The sequence below is a fragment of the Narcine bancroftii genome, chromosome 2 (genome assembly GCF_036971445.1).
Source record: "Narcine bancroftii isolate sNarBan1 chromosome 2, sNarBan1.hap1, whole genome shotgun sequence".
Classification (NCBI taxonomy): domain Eukaryota; kingdom Metazoa; phylum Chordata; class Chondrichthyes; order Torpediniformes; family Narcinidae; genus Narcine; species Narcine bancroftii.
The window spans coordinates 236,303,962-236,316,668 of record NC_091470.1 but is presented as its reverse complement, the minus strand read 5'-3'; the positions used below and the strand labels follow the sequence as shown (position 1 = coordinate 236,316,668).

Here is a 12,707-nt window from a genome sequence, read left to right as displayed (position 1 = left end):
TGCTGGCTGAATATTTGCTACCATCTTTACCAAAGGTTTATGTGTTACATCAGAGAATAATTACTTTTACAATTTTAAACTTGTGTATTTAACCTATGATTTTATCCTCATTTATTTTAATTTTAAAAAATTCATATTCTTTGGTTGTTTTTCTTTTGTCGGTTGCTTAAAGCTGCTGGCTGCTTGAATTATAGATACCAAGCATTTTATTGTATAGAAAATCTTTTCACATTTAGTCTTGCTGGGATCTGATTTTGCGTTCACACAATGCAAAGACATCAAAAAAAGAGAGGAAAAATAATTTCCAAGCATGTTTTAAACATGCAAAATTCAGGTGGCTAATTAGGTGAAGAATGAAATGGAATCCTTGACTTGAAACCATGCAAGTGATTGACTGACTGTACTGTTCATCTGCATGGTGTAAGCCAAGGGTTAAGAAGTAAAATTTGCTTGAATTGAAGCTATCGACGATATTTTGAGTGGTTTGCAGCTTTTTTCCCCCAATTCACCCAAATGTAGAATATCAGCCATGTGTATAATGTCACAATTTCACATTTTCAGTTTCTCGTAACAACAGTGCCCAATTAACTAATTTGAAGCAGATGGTGTCTTCTACATTCTGTTCCAATATCTTAGAATTCAAAAGGATAAGCAGTTGGACAACTTGTTTCATCCATTTTGCCAAGTGAGTTTGCAAATGTTCCCACTCGTTGTTCTCAAAATGTTATGGTAGTTTGGTGAAGCTGTCAGCAACATCAATTCTACAACAAACAGAATCAAGCAAGAAACCAATGCTAAACACATCTGTTTGCAGAGACAGCTGTTTTTTTTAAGTCAAAGGCAGAATATGATTACTATTCCAACTGAAATCACTGGAGCACTGATCAAAATGGTTAGAAATACTCCTGCATGAATTAAAATATAAGAGCTGAAATAAGTTCAGAATGAATTCAGTTATAATGTAGGTGCGAGGCAAAGTTTGCAGAAGGCTGAAACTTGCCTGCAGCATTCTGCAAACTTCCCACACCCTTGGGAATGACCTCATAGTTGGCCCTAGGATATCTGCAGGCAACAGACCTAACCAGCCTTAAAAGATAGATGCATAAACATAAATCCACATTATAAACTCCACAATGAAACTGTGCAGTACGGATCATAATGCCCTTATTGTGAAAACCTAACATTTAATTTACTTTCAATACTGCCAGGCAGTCCTGCTAATGTGTATATTTCAAACAATTGACTTTATTGAAACCCTCCTCTGTTGGGAAATATGTTGAAATTCAGTTGATTTTCCACTTTGACTACTTTTTAACTGATATTTAATAGTAAAGGAAAATATGGAACCTTATACAATGGTGGTCAGCAAATAGCAGCATGAAAAAGGTGCTATACAATGTTATCATTATGTTTGGACACCATATTTGTTGAAAACACTTTTATTGTCTTGTCAATACAGAACATAGAACAGTATAAACAGTACCTTTGTGAGGTTTTTCAGTTGGTTGTTTTTCCAGACTCTTTTGTGTAGTCTTCCAAAGGCACTATTTGCCTTGGCGAGTCTGTTGTCTATCGCATGGTCGATCCTTGCATCCTATGAAATGGTGCGGCCGAGATAGGTAAACTGGTTGACCGTTTTGAGTTTTGTGTGCCCGATGGAGATATGGGGGGGCTGGTAGTCATGGTGGGGAGCTGGCTGATGGAGGACCTCAGTTTTCTTCAGGCTGACTTCCAGGCCAAACATTTTGGCAGTTTCCGCAAAACAGGACGTCAAGCGCTGAAGAGCTGGCTCTGAATGGGCAACTAAAGTGGCATCGCCTGCAAAGAGTAGTTCACGGACAAGTTGCTCTTGTGTCTTGGTGTGAGCTTTCAGGTGCCTCAGATTGAAGAGACTGCCATCCGTGCGGTACCGGATGTAAACAGCGTCTTCATTGTTGAGGTCTTTCATGGCTTGTTTCAGCATCATGCTGAAGAAGATTGAAAAGAGGGTTGGTGCGAGAACACAGCCTTGCTTCACGCCATTGTTAATGGAGAAGGGTTCAGAGAGCTCATTGCTGTATCTGACCCGACCTTGTTGGTTTTCGTGCAGTTGGATAACCATGTTGAGGAATTTTGGGGGGCATCCGAGGCGCTCTAGTATTTGCCAAAGCCCTTTCCTACTCACGGTGTCGAAGGCTTTGGTGAGGTCAACAAAGGTGATGTAGAGTCCTTTGTCATACCCACACTCCTGTTCGACTCCGAATCATGGGTCCCCTACCGGCATCACCTACGGCTCCTAGAACGCTTCCACCAGCGTTGTCTCCACTCCATCCTCAACATTCATTGGAACGACTTCATCTCCAACATCAAAGTACTCGAGATGGTAGAGGCCACGCATCGAATCCACGCTGCTGAAGATCCAACTGCGCTGGATAGGTCACGTCTCCAGAATGGAGGACCATCGCCTTCCCAAGATCGTGTTATATGGCGAGCTCTCCACTGGCCACCGAGACAGAGGTGCACCAAAGAGGTACAAGGAATGCCTAAAGAAATCTCTTGGTGCCTGCCCCATTGACCACCGCCAGTGGGCTGATATCGCCTCAAACCATACATCTTGGCGCCTCACAGTGTTGCGGGCAGCAACCTCCTTTGAAGAAGACTGCAGAGCTCAACTCACTGACAAAAGACAAAGGAGGAAAAACCCAACACCCAACCCTAACCCACCAATTTTCCCTTGCAACCGCTGCAACTGTGTCTGCCTGTCCCGCATCGGACTTGTCAGCCACAAACGAGCCTGCAGCTGACGTGGACATTACCCCTCCATAAATGTTCATCCGCGAAGCCAAGCCAAAGAAAGAAATATAAACAGTATAGTGTAGGAACAGGCCCAGTGGCCCACATGTCTGCATCAAACAAGATTCCCAAGTTAAATTAAATCTCAGCTGCCTGCATGTGATACAATTTGTGGAAGATTGGTGTTGATTATTCAACCAGGTTCTGGGGTGAGGTCCCAATCAGTAATTTACTCTCCTGAGGAATGAAGGAGTCAAACTTTTCTTCGGCCAATTCTCCTTATTTCATGCACAAGCTTATTGGAAGTCCGTCTCCTCCTCAGAAGATCCAGGAGCTCCATGAACATACAAATCCATGGATTTACATTTTCCAATGCAATCTGACATTAGCCAATCACAAAACATTCTCCTCCATGTGACAAGCATTACCCTATAACCATCCAGCTGCGCATTATGCATGTATTATTTTGTGGATCAATCACAGAGACATATTCACTCTCACCTCAGGTACTTTTTTTTATAGTTTTGGTTCCCCTAACTCTTAGTCACTGGATTCCAGAGAGAATTTGTTGGAACTTTATCAGCCAGGCTGTACTTATCAGGCAACTCTATATCGTGGGGACTCCTGTTGCCCCTTGATCAGGGTTAGTGGAATGTCAGCTTGGTTGTTGTTGTGAGCAACACCTATCCTGGGGACTCTCACTGTCCTTGGGTATCTCCAACCATCTCAGCATAAGCATTAACCATTCAGTTTTTGCTTAATGAATTAATGTGCTAATCTATTTAATGTATTAATCAACATCAATCTAAACTAGAAAGACCCTTAATTGTATTATCTCCATATTAATGCATCTGTTTAGTTGATTTATTCTATACTTCACTCCTATTGACCACATAGGAAACATAAAAAATAATTTATGATTTCAGTCTGTGGCCCCTCCTTAAATGTACTGTGAGCCCTAGGGGGAACGTACATCCTCATCGAGAATGGTAGGTCTTGACCACAGAAGCACCCCTATGTCAGCCTGTGGATCTTTGAACACACCTCAGTTTTCAACACCATCATGCCAGCAAGCATGACCAAGTAAAAGATCTGGGCCACCCACCCACCCCTATAACCACAAGAAATGCTACACTTTCACTTGCATATCCTCCCTTACCAACAATTGGGGCCACAAACAAGTGAATTGACACTTCACCTGTGGATCCGTAGGGCCATTTACAATATTTGGTGCTCCCAAAGCAGCCTCTTCCACATCAGGGTGTCTGAACGCAGACTGGGAGATCACTTAGGTGACCACCTTCACTCTGTCTGCTGCAACGGCAAGGACTTCCCAGTGGCCAACCACTTCCATACCACACCCTAATGCCATACTGACATGTCTGTCCATGGCCAGAGTATGTACCGCCAAGTAGAGTACACACAAATATTAGAGAATCACAACATATTCCATCTCGGCCGTCTACAACCAGATGGCAAAAATATCGACCTCCAAATTCTTGTAACTCCTTCCCCCATTCTCATGCTTTCCCTAATCCTCACTCTTCTTTCCTCCAGCTCTTCACCCCATTCCTGTCTTTGCTCCTGTCACACAGCATCTTTCTCAGCCCCCTGTCCCCTCCTCTTTCATCTCTCAGTTCCTTTTCCTTCTTCCCCCTCCAACTTGCATCCACCTATCACGTGCTAGCCTGTGCTCCTCCCTTCCCTCATCACCCCACACCTTCCAATTGTCAACATACCTGATGAAGGGTTTAGGTCCAAAATGTTGACTGCTTATTCCTTTCAAAGGATGGTACAAGACCTGCTGACTTCCTCCAGCAGTTATTTGTAATGCAAAAGATCTAGGATCATCTCTCTGTAACTGGATCTTGACTTCCTCATTGGCTTGGAAATAAATGACTACATTACGTCCTCATGTGTGTTTAGTTCCCTAATCTATTCCCTGTTCACTCATGCTGTGTAGCACCAACTCAATCAACAAATTTGCTGACAACACCAAATAATAGGGAATAAATAGTCAGAACACAGGATGGAGATCGAGAATCTGGTTGAGTGGTGTAAGAGAAAGAGTTCTTGCTCTCACTGTCACCAAGACAAAGTAGCTTATTGTTAATTTTAGACAGGAGAAGCCAAGGGACCACACATCTGTCTGCATGGATTTGAAAGAGGTGGAGAGAGTTAGTACCTTCAAGTTCTTGCAAGTCTATATTTCATGGAGCCAGCACATTGAAGCTACCATGTAAAAGGTATACCAGTGCATCTACCTTCTAAGGAGCTCAGGAGATTTTACCTGTCATCAAATACTCTTATCAGGTCCATTGTGGAATGTATACTGGCTGGTTACATCACAGCCTGGTTTGGTCATTTAAATTCCCAGGAACGCAGAAGGCTGCTGATGGTAGCAGAAAAAGCCTGAAGATCAGTACTTCAGTTCAAGAACAGTTTCTTTCGAACAGGTCTCAGGCTATTGAACCTGATTAATGTACATCAATTATGGATTTCTCTGATACCCATAAAAGGACTGTCTGCACTATTGCTGAGTCACTTTCTTCTTGTGCTGAGATAACCAAATATTTATCTATCTATTTGTACTTAGTGTCTCTTTTTGATTCAACTTATTTTATTTACTATTGTATTTTTTAAGTACAAATTCAGCTTGTTCAGTTCAGTGCATGTGCACATTGTACAATGTATATGACAATAAACCCATTATTGTTATGGTTGACCTTTTAAGAAAACCTGAACATAAAATGCCATTCAGATTATACATTAATCCAATTTCTCCCAGGGATGCAAAGGCACTTGTAGTTTTGAATTTGCATGCTTTTGTTTGCGTTATTGGGTCTGATGAATATATTTTTGTCCGCAGGCCTGAACTCAAGTCATGGCTCAAATTCTCCCAATCAACCACATGGTACAAATAGTAGCTCCGTTGCTGTTGCCATCCTTGTGCCTTTTTTTGCTCTTATATTTGCAGGATTTGGATTTTATCTTTATAAACAAAGGTAGGTATCGATAACAGTTTATTATAATTATGAAGCAATTGGTATTATGTTTCCTAAAATAATTATCTGTATTGCATGTGATGGAGGACATTTGGAGGTTTATTTTTTAATAAGCGTTCGAAATGAGTGCAGTGCATGAAGGATAGCTGTTGACAGAACTCTCACTTTGAATTGAGTTATATTGAATTGCTTGTTGTCATGTACACCGAGGTTGAGTGGCATAATTTTTAAATATTATCAGTCAAGTCAACCTATCCACAGTACGGCAGATGGTGAAAGAATAAAATGGATGTACAAGGAATAAAACAGGAGTGCAGGATATAGTATTAAAGAGAAAGGTGCAGGCATCATCTTTTACTAATGGGAGGTCTGATCAAGAGTTAATAACAGCAGGAAGTAAACTGGAGGTGCATATTTTCAAACACATGTATCATCTGCCCAACGGGGGGGGGGTGAAATGGAGTATGACCAAGTCAGATGTATCCTTCAATATGTTGGCTGCTTTTCCAAGGAGAAGATGGTGTCAGTAGGGGGAGGTTGGCTTGTGTGATACCCTGAGCTGCATTCAAACCTCTTCTCTGCCATTATCTACCTAAAAAAAATGTAATATGAATAAGTTAATATGATTATACACTATTTGTTTAAAAATTAAAATGTGCTTATATCATTTTGATAAACAAGATTTATTATTCACAATACAGCTAAACTCAAAACATGATTCTCTTGGATAGTTGCAAGGAAAGGCAAAATTGCAGCAAAACTGCTTACAAACATTACAATCCCCTGGAAATTTTCTTTTATTGAATTTATCAGGTGTGTTAATTTATATCTGGCTAATAACGATGAAGTCAATGTGGTATTTAATTTAATTTTGTTGAGGCCACTGCAGAAAGGTATCAATGAAACAGTTTTAACTGTTTGGATAATTGGTTAAAAAAAGGTTTAAAAAAAAGAGGTAATAAGAATGAACTTAATAATCTAAACTAGAATCCATTGCCTTGAAGCATTTAGGATATGAAAAAGATATTGTTCATATTTTTAAAGCATATTGCAGAACTTGGGAATTATCCAAAGTACTACCAAGAGGTAACATTTAGACTCAATAGCTAAATGTTTCATTTGTGCTGTTTAATCTGATTCCCATAACATTGTGCCATGGAGTTAGATTAAAAGGTGTTATTTCTCTCCCTTTTTTTCTGCAGGACTGCTCCCAAGACCCAATACACTGGCTGCTCTGTCCATGAAAACAATAATGGTCAAGCAGCTTTTGAAAATCCAATGTATGACACAAATGCAAAATCAGCAGAAGGAAAGGCAGTTCGATTTGATCCCAATCTCAACACAGTCTGTACAATGGTATAAGGCAAAAACTTGATTTGATTACATAGCCTGATACACATCTAGCGCTTTGCATCCTTGGGACATCTAGATTTTAACTTAACCAACTTATGTACAATGCACATTTGGTTCACTGCTATTTAAAGCACACTTTTCAGGAATTTAATGTACCAGATTTATCTGAAGAACTAGAGAAAAAAAGGAACACGTTTTCATGGCTCACCCAGTGGAACAGATATGCTCTTCGTTCTGTTACTGGAGAGCTTTTCAGCGACTTTAGCTGCACTCTAAGAGTGCTTAGCCACAATTTTTTCAAAAAAAACATCCTAAGTACTTTCTCAGAAGAAAACTGCAGATACGTGAGGAGCATTGAACAACTGTTTTCAATGTTACAAGTGAAAGGGGCTAGGATTTGGCATGAAGATTGGGACACTGAATATGTAACAAAGACCATGAAGTACTGTATAGTAAGATTATAACAGGTTTTGCTTTCTAGTGTAAGTGTAAAAAGAAAACTTTATAAGGTACAACTGCAAAACTGATTTTGAATACTTGAGTATAAAGCAGCCAGTGTGGTACTCACTAAACAGATTTATATGAAATACTATCAGTCTTTTTTGATTGATGAGAAAAATCTCTTAATTTATTTAATTTCCTCCACATTTTTGATTTAAATTGGTACGCTGAGTACAAAATCTTGAGTTCTTGCCGCAGAATAAATGAGAAGTATTTATACTATATAATTTCCAAAAGATGCATATGCACGATGTGTTGCATGCTTCATTATTATTTAATTATTCTATTGTGTTTTAATTTCATCAAGCCATTTTATTTATTACCTAATGTAATCGTTTTATATATGTGCTTACAACAATTCATCGAGACCCTATCAAAATTAGGTGATTTGTGGTACGGATGTCATACATTTTGCATTATGGATATGGAGAGGGTTGTAGTTTGAACAAATATATTTGGTTAAATCTGACTGGAATTTTGTAAGGTAGAGAATGCAAAAATATTAACTTTACCAGGGTATGTTGTTTATCTTTCCCATTCTTTAATTAGCTGTAAGCATTTGTTTTTTTTTTCCATTGCACATCTGCACAGTAGATGATAATGAATTAAGAATCTGTTTATCAATGAGAAAAAAGAAATGTATCTCTTGCATGAATGATAGTGATGTATCTATCTGGGAGCTCATATTGGTATCAGATGTTTATTCTACTGTTATAATGGCAGCCTAACTCCACATGACTACACTCCTGTTGGTCACCTGCTCAACATTTGCCTTAAGGGGTAGAGCCATGTCATACGAAACATTGCAGAACCAACAAGTCTCCACTTTTCATCACTGAAGCTTAGCTCATAATGCGTTGAAAGATGATTACCAACTGTGATAGAGAAGCAATCGCATGAAAGAAGTACAATCCAAACTAAAATATCTGTTTAATTTTGCAAGTAGGATCAGTCACTAACTGGGGATATTTATTGCTGTTGTTGTAACTGTAATGTTTTTATTGTGCCTGTCAGAATTAATTGTGGCCCAGGTTGTTGCTTCTAAAATGTCCTGTGAGTGGTTTACTTCCTGATCCAAGATTAGGCATGAGGCTTTCAGATCCAACAATCTTGAATCACAAGAATTTATTACATCCAAATGTATGAATTCCACAGTGCATCTTAAGCTGTACAGAAATCAAAAGGATTTAGTTTACTTTAAATTGCTTCATGTTCCTGCTCACCCAGGTTTGTACCCATGAATGACTGCAATAAGTATGTTCACCAACATTAGAACAAATATTGAATTGTACCTGGAACAAAGTTCATGTAAAACCTCCTTACTCCTCTGTATCATGTTTATTATAATTAAATGCATAAAAATTTCTTTTGTAAAGAAATATATTTTTATGAAAAAAAGAATTTGTAAAATGTATGAATCTATGATGTAAATTTTCAATACATTGTAAAAAATAAATGGCTCAATGCTTTTGTAAGTTTTGTTGACGTGGACTATTTTGCTGTTCCTGCAAGTCGATGTCAGCTTTGCAATTTATTGTTCTTTTCTGGATTACTTATAACAGATAAAGGGCCTTTAAGCTGAATCATTAACTCTGTTTCTCATTCCACAGTTGCTGTCTGGCCTGCTGAGTGTTTTTTCAACAATTTCTGTTTTTATAACTGAAGCTGTCCACCTTTTCAGGGCAGAACAGAAGGTTTGCTTCATTGCCAACGATGCCATATTTTGGATTAATCTTTAAATGAAGAGCCTTTCTGCCTGTTTAGCTGATGTATGGCACAATTCAATGAATAAAAGATAAGTTTTGCTGGTACCATGTTCAAAGTTTATCTCTCCGTCAATATATAAAGAATAATTAGTTGCCATGCTTTTTATTTGTGGAAGCTTACTGTGTATCTCAGAATTTGTGGAACTTTGTGACACAGAATAATGGTGATCAGGTTTTATTAGCTATGAACATCTTTGGAATATTCTCAGGATGTATATGGTGCTGTATAAATCTAAGTTCTTTACTTTCCTGCAACTCCATCAATAATTTTCCAAGAATCAGTATCATGAATAATGTTGAGTCATTGCTTTGCTGAATAACTTCTCATGAGTCATCAAGATCAAACCTGTTGAAAAGTTTTGTTATGTTCGACCAGGTAAATCAGTGCATGTGTCTTGTAATCAAGAATTCACGAAGAGAGAAGTTATCCAACAATGGAGATTGTCTTTCAGTGTTACATATGCTCATTGATATGGGGATACTAAATATTTAGGATTTGAAATGCGCACAATCTAAAATAAAAGTGAGCCTTGATAACTTAAGGTGTCAAATTACTTGATTTTTTGAAATACAAGATTTAATCAAACACTGATTGACTTTTGCTTCACACCCCAGAAACCGATCATGACCTCCAGTGAGGTCTGTGTGGAGTTGCCAGGTTCTCCCTTTCACGACAGGTGTTCCTTCCCACATCCCAGTGATGTTCAGGTTGATAGATTATGTTGATAAATAATAGATCTAAGGAAGTTAATAGCAAAGTGGGGAGAATAAAATATGTTCGCATGGAATGAGTGTAAAAATGGTTGCTTGATGGTTGATGTAGACTCAGTGGGATGAAGGGCCTCATTCTGTAATGTAAATTCAATTATAAATTCATTATAAATTCAATTATTCATTATAAATTCAATAATATTATTGAATAAAAATTATATAATAAATCCAGTGGGAAATGGGCATTAAATATGCACAGGGCTGTTATGGGAAAATTCCATTGGATGTGAGACATTTAGCATTGGACATCTTACATGTTTAATTCACTTAAAATTCTCATCTCATTCCATCATGCAAAGCTTGTGGAAGAGAAGGGATTGTTTTGTACATCCAGGATCCAGAAGTGGTAATTATGATGAGAAAATTTTCAGTGGAGACGTGAACCATCAATGGTCATGAAATTATGAGAATTAAATGGGGCAATCTGAGAGACGTGGTTTGGGCGTAATTCCTGATGTCGAGATAATTGAAGCAGCCTTTATTTTAAAAAGCAGCTAACTGAAGCAAGTTCCCAGTAGAAGACTTCATGGGTTGGGTCTCACGTAGACAGCTTTAAGTTTTGCCAGACACCCACCTTGATCTTGAAGGCCTGCTGGCATCATCCACCTTAATGAATGAAGTTCACACAAATATCGATGTACCTGTTCCAGTTAATTTTTTTTTGTTTCTGTTGCTTTTTCTTAATGTAATTACAAATTAAACTATTTTGGTCTGGATCTGAATACAGTTATGAACTTTGTTCTCTGATGTTTTCCAGTTTTGTGTTGGATTTCCAGCTTCTGCTGATAATTTTGGTCCAGACACATTATGTTTATTGCCTTTTCAATGTGTCTTTACTGGGCAATGTAAAGCAGGAGGGCTCAGGCCCGCAGAGTCAACAGCCGTTTACTTTGGGTGCTGTGTGAGCCACTGAGCTTCACCACTTTTGTGTACTCACTGGATGTCAGAATCTGCAAATTTTCTTGTTTTATCTTTCCTCAGACTGAATAATTCCTTCTTACCATAAATGTTGGAGATGTCAGTAATGCTGACGTCCTGAAAGTGAACAAATCAACGGTGAGAATTAAGTTTTAGAGAAGAAAATTAAGCAGAAATCAAAATTACCTATTTCCAATGACCTGTTTTTCACTGATAGGGAGAGAATATTTCTCTTGATCTTATTCAAGTGATTTCTAACAGTGTGTTATAATTAATAGATTGCTCCCATTCAAAAATGTACATTTTGATCAAGAATCTGGTGTTAGATGGGAAAGGTGATCTGTTCCCTCCCCCATCATCGACATGATCTACTGGGATCGTTGCCTGAAATGAGCACATAAAATCATTGAGGACCCTTTCCACCCCACGCTCAATATATCTTTCAGCTGCCTCCATCAGGAAAGAGATATAGGAACATCAAATCCAGCACCACCAGGCCGAGGAACAGCTTCTTCCCATGGGCAGTGAGAATGCTGGACGACCAAAGGAACTGCTCACACTAACCATCCAAGACTTTCATATTTACAAAACAATATTTATTTACTTGTTTGTATATATTAATACGTGTCTCTCTATGTGTGTTATATCTGGTTATGTGTCTGTATGTTAGGCACTGAGGACTGGAGAACACTGCTTCGTTGTGTTATATTTGTGCAATCAGTTGACAATAAACTTGACTTGACTCAACTTGACTGCAACAAAATGATCAGGGATTCTGGCCTTAACCCTGATGCTACATCAATGCAGATTTATTTTTCCTTGCTGATCTGAGAAGCGTGAAGTTAGGAATTTTTGACTTCACTTGAAATTAGCCAACATATTGGAAGGTAAAATTGTGGATAACCTGGATAATTTTGAAAGGAAAAATGCTGCAAAACATGAATTTTGTTTCACAGTTCCAAATGCATTTTGGCAACTTTGATGTACCCAATAAGGTGGAGTTAGGTCTTCCTCTCTTATTGTTGGAAAATTGCTTTTAAAAGTACTGAGGCCAAATGGATGGCATCACAAAGACCATCAATGCCATTTTTCCCAAGTAGTGTATGTTATATTTGAATAACTTTAAAGTGCAGCAGGGAATCCAGCAGTGTTTATTGCTGTTGATTTTTTTTAGGCTTTGTGTTTTCTGAGTGACTCTATGACAGAGCTCAGTACTGGCCCCAGACTCAATCTTTGCAAAACAGAAATATTTCTCAAGTAGTTAACCCCAATTTACAATATTTTGTTCATTTCTGGTCACCTCAATACAGGAAGAATGTTGATGCAATAGAGAAGGTACAGAGGAGATTTACTAGGATGTTGTCTGGAATGGAGAGGAGTGCTTTGTGAGGATAGGTTGAGTAAACTTGGTCTTTTCTCTTTGGAATGACAAAGGATGAGAGTAATAGTGTTGTATAAGGTGATAAGAGGCATCGATTATGTGGATGGCCTGAGGCTTTCTTTCCCCAGGGATGAAATAGCTAACTTGAAGGGGCATAATTTTAGATGCTTGGGATTAAGTACTGGTTGCATATAAGAGGTAAGTTTTTTTTACAAAGAGAGTGTTAGGTGCATGGAATGC

General features: G+C 38.4%; 1 protein-coding gene across 4 annotated transcripts in view; it reads left to right on the top strand.

The window, feature by feature from the left end:
- Window positions 1-9,681, top strand: part of csmd3b (CUB and Sushi multiple domains 3b) — a 927,060-nt gene extending 917,379 nt beyond the window's left edge. For all 4 annotated transcript variants that reach the window (XM_069920534.1, XM_069920535.1, XM_069920537.1 and 1 more), the window contains 3 exons: window positions 5,642-5,777; window positions 6,980-7,133; window positions 9,242-9,681. In XM_069920534.1, the coding sequence (XP_069776635.1) occupies window positions 5,642-5,777; window positions 6,980-7,133; window positions 9,242-9,370 (419 nt within the window). In that variant the 3' untranslated portion in view covers window positions 9,371-9,681. The remainder of the gene's footprint in view (window positions 1-5,641; window positions 5,778-6,979; window positions 7,134-9,241) is intronic.
- Window positions 9,682-12,707: the final 3,026 nt, after the last annotated feature.